Raw genomic sequence first — 14,175 nt, 5'->3', positions numbered from 1 at the left:
AACGTGGGAAGGAGACAGAGGGAGACCCCAAGAACACCCCCACACCTGGCTGGCCAGGGCCCTTGCGCTGCAGAGGAGGCAGACACGGCTGGAAGGGACAGGATTTATGTTGCATACTTGAACTACAGCGAGTGTAAGACTGGTCCTATTTACAGGGCAGAAACACTACAGGTGGAGCGTGGGAGCGGCAGAGCAGGCACCAGAGTCCTGGCCAGAGGGTGCCCTTGCTGCCGTCTCCCCCACCTCTCCCAGAGGCATCTGTGCGGCCCCGCTGGGGTTCTCCATGGGGGGACGGGGCCCGCTCACATGATGCTCGCCGGAGTGAAGACAGGGCCCACGCACAGGGTGTCTGTGATCTCCCAGCCACAGGACAGAGGCTTGCACACACCCTCGCCGTCCTCGTCCTGTTCTGCAGGCAGCAGCTGCCCTCGCAGCGCTTCCCTGGGGGAGAGAGGGGTGCTGGAGATGGCCGGCACGGGTCCCAGAGGCCTGGGGTCCCTGATGGCCCCTGGACTGGCCCCATCAGGCACAGGGCTCTCACCTGAGCCTGGGCCCAGCTGAGGAAGGGGCAGGGGCAGGCCTGCTGACCCCCTCCCCCACAGCTCCCTCCTCCCTTGTGGTCCCCATCCCCCAAGGAAAAGGAACCCACATTTTTTGAGCACTTACTATTTTTTTGAGCAGACATCCTACTAGGCACTTTGCTTATATTATCTAATCATATCCTCCCAACAACCCTATGAGGGAGGCATTATCAGCCCCATTTCACCGATGAGCAAACTGAGACTTAGAAGTGTCCCACCCATGATCACACCCCTAGTGGTGGTAGAACTAGGATAGAACCCAACTCACTCCAAAGCCCACATTCTTCCTACTCCAGGCTTAGGACTTCAAAAAAATCATGTTCTGCCCCCACAAACAGTCCCACAAACTGTTTCTCCTCCTACTTACCGATGTTGATAAATGGCCGCACCATCAGAGCAGCTGCTCTCACCACAGCTGGGAATCTCGTTCCCACACCCAGTCAGGCCCTGCCAAGCCCAGCTCCTTACAGTACCCCCTTGTCTCCATTCCCACGGACGACACCATCTCTAGCCATGACCGCTCGGTCTCCCCGATACACTCTTGCCCCTTCCAGAGAGTTCTCAGCACTGGCCCAGGTTCATCTTTCCAAAAGGCAAATCCCTGCTCTTGAGCTGCCAGCAGCTTCCCTCCACCCTCAGGCCCTGCGAGACCCAGCCCTGCCCGTCTCTCCCACCACACTCCCAGCCGCACTCACCCGCACCACCCCATACCAGCTGGGTGCCATCCACAACGGCCGTCCACATCCCATCCCGGGCCTGTGCCTGTGCTTGTCTCTCTGCCTGTGTCATCAACCCTCACCTGCCTAATTCTTCCTCAGTCTTCAGGCCTCGGTTTCCATGACAATCTCAGGGAAGTCAGGACACAGCAGAGTCAAATGCACAATGTACCTCTTCTTGGTAATGATAATGATTCAGTATCTGCACCCTGAAGTTCCTTCAACCACAGCAGGGCAGGGAATACATCTGAGCTGCTCACTGCTTGTGCCCCGCAGCAGGCCAGCTCTGGGACTAGGGGGGACACTGGGCGAGACGTTGGGGAAAGAGCACTGGGTCCAGTGTCCAGAGGCCTGGGGGGGCCATGCCAGCTTGTCCTTTACTTTCGCAGGGATCTGTTTCACCTCAGGACGCTCCCTCTTCTATCCAGCTGCTCCTTCCACTCCCTCCATTGCTCCAGGGCATTCCAGTCCCCCCACCCCCCCCCCACGCTCCCCCCCTGCCTGCAGGAAGGCCCCCCTCTTTGCTGCTGTGAACAAGTCAACAGTAAATCAGTAGTCAGATCTTTGTACAGAGCCCAGCCAGGCTGGTCTCTTCTTGTGGGAGGATCTCTGGGCCAAGTACCCTCTAGCTGAGCCTCTGTCTCCTTATCCTTAAAAATGGGTTGATCCAGTTTCTTAAAACACCTCAGTGCCTCCCACCTGCCTCAACTTCATGTCCAGTCGGGACCTCCAATATCCTTCTGGAGCCAGTCTTCCCCACGTGCCACTCCTTGCACATAGAGCTATTTGCAGTTCTTTGAACCAACCGATTCTCCTCTCGGCCAGACCACTGTCCTCTCAGCCTGCGTGGCCCTCCTGTGCCTGCTGACTCCTTGCTGGTGAGGCAGTACTTCCTGAGGAGCTGCCCTGCCTGTCCCTCCCCAGTTCACTCTCCCTCCCTCCCCAGTGGCCTTTTCACTCTGCTGGTGTCTGTGTGCAAGTCTGCACCTGGCCCACCATGCTGTCTCCGATGCTCCTGTGCCTATCAGGACCTTGCACAGAGCCAGGCACTAAAGCAGAACATTTTCATGAGGCATCTTTGACATGGGAAATGTCTTGACATGTCCATTTCTACACATCAGAATTTCTTGTGCCTAGGAGTGAGCACAGCTGTGCTTGCTGATGACAGAGCCAGGGATGGGATAAGGAAGTCTGCATGGAGATTGTTTTTTAAGTTTGTTTTTCAGGCCTCGTCAAAACACCCCTGATGGCAAAATGGCTCTATCAGCCTACTTGATGCCCCATCAAGTCTGGGGCTTGGTGACATTGTTCCTGGGGGCCCTCAAGCACCCAGCATGTCCCTCGGGACACGGGCTAGCTGGCTCCTCAGGGCCCAGCATAACATCCTTGCTTTCTGCAGCCCTCTCCTCTCCCCCAAAGGGGGCCCTTCACCACTGACCAGCTGTGTGACCTCAGAAGAGTGACCTCTTTTTTGGTGATAATACTGATCCCCATAGAGTTTTGTGTGGGTGAAAGGAAATAATCCTAAAATGCCTAGTGTAAAGTCTGATGTCAGGGTTCAACAAACGTGACCCTCTCCCTATCTTACACATCTCTTGCCTAACTGGGTGCCAGCCCTAGCCTGCTGAGGCAGGCAGGGCTGCTGTTACACCCATATTCTAGATGGGGAGACCGAGGCTCAGCAAGCAGGCAGACCAAGTCTTTCCCAGAGCAGCCACCTGACCGGTCAGCTCTGTCTGCATCTGCCTGTGTCTTCCCTTAATCCACACAGTAGCTAGGATGGTCTTTCCAAAGTGCAAATCAGATCATGTTACTCCCCTGCTCCAAACTGGTCCATGCTTCCCTCTGCTCTCTAAGTCCTTCACTTGGCCTTCAGGGCCTTCACAGATCTAGCCCTGCCTCCTACACAACTCGTGGGAGTGCCTTGAACACAATCCATTGCTCTGTGTTCCTTCTGCCAGGAAGCCCCTGCCCACCCCTTCCTACCTCCTGTGTGCTGACTGACTCCCACTTCCTCAAGAGCTGCTTATCAAATTGGATTACATGGAGGCAGAGTCTCAAACCTCGGGTTTCCCTTGTTGCTTCCGCCCAGCTCCCCCCACCCCCCCACATTTCCCTGCAAAGCCCCCTTACCAGGCCACCCGGGACATGGCATAGGTGATGCGGCAGGCCCGGGTCCCCCCGAGGAGGGAACCTGTGCCCACGGTGTAGGCGCCCATGTTGTCAAAGACCAGCCAGTCCCCTACTTGTAGTTGCGGCAGCCACAGCCCCTCAGCCACACAGTCACAGCCGTCAGCCACCGGGCCCCACAGGCTGCTGCTGTATAGCGGCTGCTCTGTGGATGATTTCTGTAGGAAAAAGGAGTGGCCACGTCAGCTCTCCTGGGCATAACACAGCCTTAGCACTCCCTCCCTCAAAAGCCTTCCATGACTCCCATAGCCAATAGGATGAAAACTGATGGCCTCCTAGCCTGGCAGTTAAGGCCCTCCTCACTTCTCTGCATTTGTTGTCTCTTACACTCTGAAGCCACAGAGGTCTTAAATCCAGGTTCCAACACTTGCTAGCTGTGTGATCTTGGGCAAAATACCTAATCTCGCCATGCTTCCGCTTGCTCACGCGTAAAGTGGGGGCAATAATAGTACCTACCTCATAGGGGTACTGAGAAAACAAACGAGTTAGTATATGTAGAGCATTTAGTGGCACATGGCAAGGGTTCAGTAAGTTAGCATCATTGTTACTGTTACTATTGTGATTATTGTTGTTACCATCTCTGTACTTCAGTCTTCACTGGCCTCTTTCCAGACCTCAGTGTGCCTGTACCTCCACAGTCCGTCCCCCACCCTCAAATCCAGCCTGTCTTCTGGGCCCAGCCCTGGGGTTCCCCCTTCTATGAAGGCCTCCCGAATGTCCTCATTCCATGTCAGGCCCAGTAACAGGAGCCAAAAGTACACAGGTGGGTTAGAGCCACCCTCACGTGGGCTCTCAGTCTGGTGAGGAAGACAGGCCTCCAGCGAACAGTCACTGGGTGGCCTGTCAGAGGTCACATTGGACCCCATGGGGTAAGCATGATTATTCCCATTTCAAGGAAACTGAGGCTCTGAGAGGTTAAGTGACTTGCCCAAAGACACAACTGCCAATGGCACACATTTTTAAATTGTTTTCTTAAATAACTGCAAATCCAGGAAAGAAATCTGTAACAGACCATTTGTGGACAAGGCAGGTCCTGGAGGAGGAGTCACGACTGAAAGATGGATCCTGACTCTGCCCTTCACGGCCCCTGGTTCCACCTTCCACTGAGCTCACTGTGTTCCAGTTACTCCGGTTGCTCTGGGCTCCCCCAGGTAAACCCTACTTCCCTCCCCAACCTCCGGTCTTCCCCCACACTGTTCCCTGAGGCCCCATGTCTGCCAGCTCCTATTTTTCCTTTGATTCCAGCTGAAATGGGAAGGCTTTTCTAAAGCTCCATGCTCACCAACCTTTGCCTGCATAGCATTGGCTCTAATTCATAATTGAATATTTGTGAACTACCTTCTCAGGCCTGTCTTCCCCATCAGACTATAAACTCCATGACCCCAGGGGCCCTGTAGTCTTATTCATCCCCATCTCCTCCTCCTAGTAGTCTGGCATATAGTAGGTTCTTATTTGAATAATATTTTTTAAAAGAAATGAATTAATGAATGGGGTATATATGAGTGATGAGAAAGAGAAAGAAAGAAAGAAAACAATATGATTAAAAAACCATCCAATAAGCATAGAAGGAGGCCGTGAAGAAGGCCAATGGAGACAAAAGGGAAGGCATTTCAGTACCTTAGCCAAGGGCAGGAATGAGGAAAATTTAGAAAGCAAAGTCACAGTTTCATAAACAGAAACAGTATTCATATATTTGACAAGAAATTAATAAGCTATTAGTCCCATTAATAAAGAAAATATGCACAGGTTATTTAAATCAAGAATGAGAACTATCCTATATTTATGAATTCATTCATTCAATAGGTACTTAGTGAGTACCTACTATGTGCCAGGCTCTTATCTAGGAGCTGGAGATGCCACAGTGAACCACAAAAAATACAAAGTTCCTGTGCTCATAATGCTCCTGTTCTCAGGAAGGGGAGACAAATAAATATGTACTTGTTCATATAACTTAACATTCTTGTTCACAAGCTTTTTGTTAATTAGTACAATTAATTTCAATCACTATGAATTATTTCTCTTAACTCCAATCATTAAAAAAGCTAACTTTTTAAGATGGGGTGGGGAGATGCTCTATAAATGTAGCCACAGGCATCTTTGATAAAATAAGTTGTGAAGTTCGTCCATAGTAAAGAGAAAAGGTACCCTTGGGTTATAAAAAGTTAGCATTCTCTCACTTCTTATGAGCGGTGTAAGTAAAAATTAGATGGAAAAAAGATTTTAAAACTTCACGGGAAATAATGCAAAGCCACTCTTTTACTTAAAAAAAAAGGAATCTGCAAAATATTCCTAAAGCACGTGGCCACAAGCTTGTAAATCTCACTTCTGTTTACAAGTCTGATAACTGAGTGGAAATGGACAAGCATCTGTAAAAATCTGAGATGCCCAGTCTGCCAGCCACTAGACCCCTCTGTGAGAGATGGCAGGAGATTCCTATTTTACAAAGCATTCCACCACTACTTCACATCTCATCTGGGAGGCAGGTGGCACAGCTGGAATTCCCATTTTACAGATGAGAAAACTCAGGGAAGGGAGGGGACCTGCCCCAGGTTCTGGAGGGAGTTAGTAGTTGAACTCTGAGCAGTTCCAGACCAGGGGCCTCTCGGCTGCACCCGGCTGCCTTCCTCAAAGAGGCCCAATATATAAGCAGATGCACAAGAGAAATAAGATCAGACAGTGAAAAAGGCACATGGCCCTGGTGAAGTTCCTAAATAATTCCCCAACTTTTCAAGAATAGATTCCTATACTACATAAATATATTTACATAAAAATATTTTGAAAGAAAAAATTAAATGAACAAGGGCAATACTCAAAAATGGGGGGCACCCCTCAAAATCTCACTTGTAAACATAAAGCAAAAATCTGACACAAGGCCGGGCGCCGTGGCTCACGCCTGTAATCCTAGCACTCTGGGAGGCCGAGGCGGGCGGATTGTTTGAGCTCAGGAGTTCGAGACCAGCCTGAGCAAGAGCGAGACCCCGTCTCTACTAAAAATAGAAAGAGATTATATGGACAGCTAAAAACATATATAGAAAAATTAGCCGGGCATGGTGGTGCATGCCTGTAGTCCCAGCTACTCGGGAGGCTGAGGCAGGAGGATAGCTTGAGCTCAGGAGTTTGAGGTTGCTGTGAGCTAGGCTGACGCCACAGCACTCTAGCTGGGGCAAAAAGATTGAGACTTTGTCTCCAAAAAAAAAAAATCTGACATGAAATCTTAGCTAAGCAAATCCATACTTATATTCAAAGAATCATCTTTAGTGATTAATTTATCTCTAAAATGAAAGGCGGAGATAACAGGAACAAAGTCGATCACTGGCTTCATAGTATGGAAAATATAGATCTACAATTCAAATTTAATTTTCTTTTTTTTTTTTTTTTTGGAGACAAAGTCTCAATCTTTTTGCCCCAGCTAGAGTGCTGTGGCGTCAGCCTAGCTCACAGCAACCTCAAACTCCTGAGCTCAAGCTATCCTCCTGCCTCAGCCTCCCGAGTAGCTGGGACTACAGGCATGCACCACCATGCCCGGCTAATTTTTCTATATATGTTTTTAGCTGTCCATATAATCTCTTTCTATTTTTAGTAGAGATGGGGTCTCGCTCTTGCTCAGCCTGGTCTCGAACTCCTGAGCTCAAACGATCCGCCCACCTCGGCCTCCCAGAGTGCTAGGATTACAGGCGTGAGCCACCGCGCCCGGCCTCAAATTTAATTTTCCCAATGTATGTAGACATGGCATTCAATAGCCAAAACAAAACTCTGCAATGGAGAGAGACTTTTAAATAAGGAGCCAACTCTAACTTCATGGCAATACACTAAAATGGCCTCATTTCAGAACCAGAGCAACCTTAGTTATTAAAGTCCTCTCATTTTCCAAATGAAGAAACTAGAGAAACAAGGCTCAGAGAGATTAAGGAAATTGCCTGAGGTTACTTAGCTACGATATGGCAGAGCCAGGGCTCAAACCCATGTGTTCTGACTCCAAGTATGAAGCTTTGTGTCATCATTCCTATTTTATATATCATGAGAAATGCTAGCAATAGCTATCAGAAAAAAAGAAACAAAAGATATAGTATATAGAAAATGAAAAAATAAAATATTACATTGCAGATAACATTTGCCCACCTGGAAAATCCAAAGGGATAGGCATAGTTAATAGAGGAAATCAATGAGTTTTAGCATGAAAGGCAGCGTCTCAGCTCAAAAAGAAAGGGAAAAATTTCTACTCACAATAGTAATAAAAGCATTAAGTTAAATTCTTGGGGATGCTTGGGTCACAATAATACTTACTCAAAGAAAATAACAAAACCTTAATGAGGGAACTAAAATATATGAGCTCCACCCTCTCCTGGCTGGCAAATCTTAGTAAAGCAAAAAAGAGAGTTCTCTGTAATTTAATGAACAGATTGAATATCTGTGTACCTACCACCCAGCTAAAGAAATATAAAATTTCTGTTATCTTTGAAACCCCTGTATGGCCCACCCCAAGACATTCCCCTCGCCCAACCTCTTTAGAAGTAACCACTATCTTCAATTTTGTGTTCATCATTCTCTTACCTTTGTTTTCCATGAGTGTAACTAACCCTAAATAATACATTGTTTAGTTTTGCACATTTTTAAAATTATATAAATGAAATCATAGAGTATGTGATCTCTGCAACTTTCTTTTTTGTTGTTGAATCTTACATTCCAAAGATTAATTGAATTAAAGCACATAGCCATAGTTCACAATAGGCTGTATAGAATTCATTGTATGTAATACACTGTAATTTATTTATCTATATTACCCTGCCAACAAACATTAAGGTGTTTCCAGTGTTTTATATTTCCAGTGTTTTTTATAAAGATTGCTCCTGTGAATGTTCTGATATACTCCTCAAACACATGTGCCAAGAGTTTCTTTACAATATAGACCTGGGAACTTGCTAGAAGGTAGGGCATACATTGTGTTTAAATTTATCTAAATAATGCCTACTTGTTTCCCAAAGTAGATATACCAGATCCAACCACATCAAATCCTCCAACACTTGGCATTGTCATCCTTTTAATTTTTTTCTAATCTAGTTGGTATAAAATAGTATCTTGTTTTCATTTTTAATTTGCATTTCCTTGATTACCAGTGAGCACCTTCTCATTTTCTATTTGGCTTTCCTCTTCTGTGAACTGCCTGGTAAAGTCTTTTGCCCATATTTCTTTTGAGTTGCTTTTTTCCTTATTTTCTTAAGATTCTTATTTGTGCTTATTTCTTATTTAAGAATTCTTCATATATTCTGTATACTCATCCCTTATCAATTATATATGTGTTTCAATATTTCTCCCAGTTCATGACTGCCTCAACTATGTTTCACTGATCTATTTTTTTATACTGGCATCAAAACTAAACAATTTTAATTACCCTCTATGTTGGAAGTTATATTATCTACTTCTATTCTTTTAGTGGTTACTCTAGACATTTACATTGTACCATACATGTCAACAGGGCATTCAATAGCCTGTAGCATTTATTCTTGATTAAAACTTCAGACAAATCAAAACAAAACCCCACAATGAAGAGAGACTATTTTAAATAAGGAGCCAACTCTAACTTCATGGAAGTTAGAGTGGCCTCATTTCAGAACCAAAAGCAACCTTAGTAATTAAAATTAAGCCCTCTCGTTTTCCAAATGCAGAAGCTAGAAAAATGAACCTCAGAGAGATTAAGTCACTTGCCTATAGTTGCTCAGCTAGTATAGTATTATAGCATGCACCCTAGTGGCCCTCACAGTTCAGCCTTGGCCTGAACCTTCTAGCAAGTTTCTCCTCCACTCAGCAGGAGGTTGCTCCTGTGATTCAGTCACACTAGGCACACTCTGACACATTTCTTTGCCACTGGTAGGCTGACACCACAGCCAAGGTTTCAATATCAGCCTTGGAGGGAGGAAACTCCTATAAGTTTCTAAGTTCTTTCTTTGTTCCCAACCAGAGGTGGTAGCTGCGTTTACCCCCTTTAGTAATTAACCACCTTTAAAGTTAACAATTCTTTATATTAAGATTTCTCTGTTCAAATTACTAGTGTGGTTTCTGTATCCTGATATGATCTCTTCCTGAGGCTATGATTGGACAGTGTGCTTTCTCACTCTATCCACCACTTTCTTAGCTTTCCTATTTTGTATCTTTTTGTCTCCTTGTTCTATATTTGGATACTTTCTTCAGCTCTATCTTCCCATTCTCTAATTCTCTCTTCTGTTGTTTCTAATATGCTGCTTACTCTGTCCATAATTTCAATTTTCATATTTTTTCATTTCTGGAAGTTCTATTTAGTCTTTTTTATTATATTATTATTATTAGAGATGGGGTCTTGCTATGTTGCCCAGGCTGATCTTGAACTCCTGGCCTCAAGTGATCCTCCTGCTTCAGCCTCGTGACTTCCTGTGATTATAGGCATGAGCCACTGCACCTGGCCAATTTAGTCCTTTTTAAAATCTTCCAGATCATATTTTTATGTTCACTTTCTCTTTGGTCGTATTTTCAATCTCTTATTTCTTTAAACTGTATTAAAAAATTTTTAAGCATCTAATAAGTCCAATACATAAAGTAATGGCTGGTCTGATTCTGCTGTCCATTGTTTCTGTGGTTCTACCTCATGGTGATTTGTTTCTTTGTGTTTTGTGATTTTTGACTGTGAGCTCATAGACCTTGACATCTTATCTGTGAGAATTCTTAAAAGCCTAGGTTGAAGATTCCTCTTTCAGAGGAATCTGTTTGTTTTGCCAGATGAAATTAATTCTAGGCTTGAGGTTTTTCAGACCACATAGTTAGTGTGAATTTGGGCTACAAACCCAGGAGAAGGCTAGCTTGTGGTTGCAGAATCTCAATTTTTGCTCTGTTCCAACTACTACCAAGGTCAAAACAGACAGGTTTTCTTGCTGTCCTCTGTAGGATGGGAGGTTTTTTTCCTATTGAATAGTTGTCCCTTACACTAAGGATGCACTTTTTGGGGGGTTTCCAGCTTTATTTGAGGTTATCCTATTGGATTCTCCATCTTGACTAGGCCCTAGGAACCCACACACAGATATCAAAACTGAAGATCAGTGCTACAGGAATTCAGCATACACCCCCAAAAAGAGACCCAGTTTCAAAGTTAGATTGTCACTTAACACATATTTGAATAGTCACTGTTTTATGTGCTTGAGATACACTAGTGAACAAAATAGACAAAGATCCTTGTCCTCATGGGGTTTACAGTCTAGTAGGGGGAAGACAAACAACAAAATAAAGAAGTAAATTATACAGTATGTCAGAAGATAATAAATTCTACTGAAAAAAAGAAAAAACATACAACACCAAAGGCAAGATCCATAAAAGAAAGAATTGATGAGCTGGACTTCATTAAAATTAAAAACTTCTGCTCTGCAAAAGACAATATCAAGAGAATAAGACAAGCCACAGACTGGGAGAAAGATATTTGCAAAAGATACATCTGATAAAGAACTGTTACCAAAATACACAAAGAATTCTTAAGACTCAGCAATAGGAAAACAACCCAAATTATAAATAGGCCAAAGAACTTAACATACACTTCATCCAAAGATACATACAGATGGTAAATAAGAATTTGAAAAGATGTTCCACATCATATGTCATCAGGGACCTGTAAATTATTAAAGCAACAATCAAATGCTACTACACATCTATTAGAATGGCCCAAATCCAGGAACACTGATAACGCCAAATGCTGGTGAGGATGTGGAGCAACAGGAACTCCCGTTCATTGTTGGTGGGAATGCAAAATTACAATTTTTGCATTCCCACCACTTTGGAGCCAGTTTGGAAGACAGTTTACAGTTTTGTTTTGTTTTTTTAAAGTAAACATACTCTTATCATACGATCCAGCAATTCTACTCCTTGGTATTTATCCAAAGGAGATATGTCACACAAAAACCTGCACATGGATGTATGTGGCTTTATTCATAATTGTCAAAACTTGGAAGTAACCAAGATGTCCTTCAGTAGGTGAATGGACACACTATTGTACATCCAGATAATGGAATATTACTTAGCACTAAAACAAAATGAGCTATCAAGTCATGAAAAGACATGGAGGACATTTAAATGCATATTACCAAATGAAAGAAGCCAATCTGAAAAGGCTACATATTGTATGATTCCAACTATATAACATTCTAGAAAAGGCAAAACTATGGAGATAGCAAAAATATTAGTGGTTTCCAGAGTAGGGGGTAGCGGTGAGGGAAGGGATGAATAGGCAGAGCACAGAGGATTTTTAGGGCAGTGAACCTACTTTGTATGACACTATAATGGTGAATGTGTGTATACATGTGTCCAAACCCATAGAATGTACACCACCAAGAGTGAACCCTACTGTAAACTGTGGCCTTTGGGTGATTATGATGTATCGATGTAGGTTCATCAGTGGTAACACATGAACCACTCTGGTGGGGGAGGTTCAGAATGGGGGAGGCTATGTGTATGTGGGGTCTGGGGGGCATATGGGAAATCTCTATACCTTCCTTTCAATTTTGCTGTGAACCTAACTAAAACTGCTCTAAAAAAAATTAGGTCTTTAAAAAACAAAAATTTTAAAAAGAAAAAACAGAGCAAGGGGAAGGACTGGTTGTAGTGTTAAATAAAATCTAAGGTGTCAGGGTAGGCCCCACTGAAAAGGTAACCTTTGAGCAAAATCCTAAGGAGGGTGAAGGAACGAGTCAGTGTGGTACCTGGAAAAATGATCCAAGGCGAAGGAAAAGCCAGTGCAAAGGTGCTAAGGCAGGAAATTGCCTGAGTGAGTTCAAAGAACAGCAACGAGGCCAATGTGGCTGAAGTGGGTAAGCAAAGGGGCTGGGACAGTAGTGAGGGATAAGGTCAAAGAAGGAGTAGGGACATCACATAGGACCGTGGAAGCCACTCTAAGGACTTTGGCTTTAATTTGGAGTAAGACAGGAAGAAGCCAGAGCAGAGTCTGGGTAAAGGAAAGACATGATTTGACTTATATTTTAAAAGGATCCCTGTAGCTGTTGAGTTGAAAATAGACTGACTTCTACTCTAAGTGAAGTAGAGATTCCTGCTTTCATTTAAGTTTTGGTCTCTGAAGATTCTTTGCTCTCTTATAAGTTTGGGATATGTTTTTCTTTGTTTTTAGTGGGGAGGCTGCTAGGAGTATCTAGTCTACCACATTGCTGGAAATGGAAATCACTAACAGCTTTCTAAGCACAGCACAAAGCTGTTGTCAGAATAATGTAGAACAGCTGAATAAAGTGGGGGGCAATTAAAAAAAAAACAGAATAAGACTAGAAATAGTTGGAAAAAATAAAACTAATGTATAGTATGACAAAGGAAACATAAAAAAGGATTAGAAATCATTATTTAAGAATTTTTAAGACAAGAACTAACCAGATCTACATTTTGGGAGGATGATCATGTTGCCTGATTTTTCTCCCAGCTTTATTAAAATATAATTGACAAATAAAAATTATATATATTTATACTGTACAATGTAATGTTTATATATTATAGAGAGAGAAATTATTAAATCAAGCTAATTAACATTTATCATCTCCCTTATCATTTTTATGGAGAGAACATTTAAAATATATTCTCTTTTAGCAGTTTTCAAGTATATAATACATTATGATTAACTATAGCCACCATGCTGTACAATGAACTTATTCATCCTAACTGAAACTTTGTACCCTTTGACTAGCATCTCCCCATGTCCCTTCTCCACCTCCAGCCATCATTCTACTCTCTGCTTCTATGAGTTTGACTTTTTTAGATTCTACATATAAGTGAGATCGTGCAGTATTTGTCTTTCTGTGCCTGGCTTATTTCACTTAGCATAAAGTCCTCCAGGTTCATCCTGTTATTGCAAATGATAGGATTTCCTCTTTTTAAAGGATAAATAGTATTCCACTTTGTATTCCATATATATGTATATAAAAAGAAAATCTATATACGTATAACATAGTGTATATGTGTGTGTGTATATGTATATGTATACCACATTTTCTTTACCATTTATCTATTGATGGACACTTAGATTGCTTCCATATCTTGGCCATTGTGAATAATGCTGCAGTAAACATGGGAGTGCAGATATCTCTTCAATATACTTATTCCAGTTCCTTTGGATGTATACCCAGAAGTGGGATTGCTGATCATATTGTAGTGCAATATTTAATTTTTTGAGGAACCTCCATACTGTTTTCTATAATGGCTTCACCAATTTACATTCCCACCAACAGTGTACAAGGTTTCTCTTTTCTCCACATCCTCGCCAACTTGCTACCTTTTCTCTTTTTGATAATGGCCATGCTAACAGGTGTGAGGTGATATCTCACTGTGGTTTTAGTTTGCATTTGCCTGATGATTAGTGATATTAAGCATTTTTTCATATACCTGTTGGCTAGTTGTATGTCTTCTTTGGAGAAGTGTCTATTCAGGGTCCTTTGCCCATTTTTAATTGGATTATTTGTTTTGCTTTCTGTTGAGTTGTTTGAGTTCCTTATATATTGTGGATATTAACACCTTATCATATGTATTGTTTGCAAATATTTTCCCCCATTCCATAGGTTGTCTCTTCATTCTGTTGTCTGTTTCCTTTGCTATGTAGAAGCTTTTTAGTTTAATGCAATCCCACTTGTCTATTTTTGTTTGTTATATGTGCTTTCCCCCTTCCCCCCAGAGACAGGGTCTTG

General features: G+C 43.3%; 1 protein-coding gene across 3 annotated transcripts in view; it reads right to left on the bottom strand.

Moving 5' to 3' along the window:
- Positions 1–301: 301 nt before the first annotated feature.
- Positions 302–14,175, bottom strand: part of AZIN2 (antizyme inhibitor 2) — a 38,930-nt gene continuing 25,056 nt past the window's right edge. For all 3 annotated transcript variants that reach the window (XM_069477635.1, XM_069477637.1, XM_069477638.1), the window contains 2 exons: positions 3,431–3,645; positions 302–441 (listed from right to left, as the gene is read on the bottom strand). In XM_069477635.1, coding sequence (XP_069333736.1) covers positions 303–441; positions 3,431–3,645 — 354 coding nt within the window. In that variant the 3' untranslated portion in view covers position 302. The remainder of the gene's footprint in view (positions 442–3,430; positions 3,646–14,175) is intronic.

This window comes from Eulemur rufifrons, chromosome 8, assembly GCF_041146395.1.
Source record: "Eulemur rufifrons isolate Redbay chromosome 8, OSU_ERuf_1, whole genome shotgun sequence".
Taxonomy (NCBI): domain Eukaryota; kingdom Metazoa; phylum Chordata; class Mammalia; order Primates; family Lemuridae; genus Eulemur; species Eulemur rufifrons.
The sequence above is the reverse complement of the archived record's forward strand: the minus strand, read 5'-3'. Positions and strand labels throughout refer to the sequence as shown.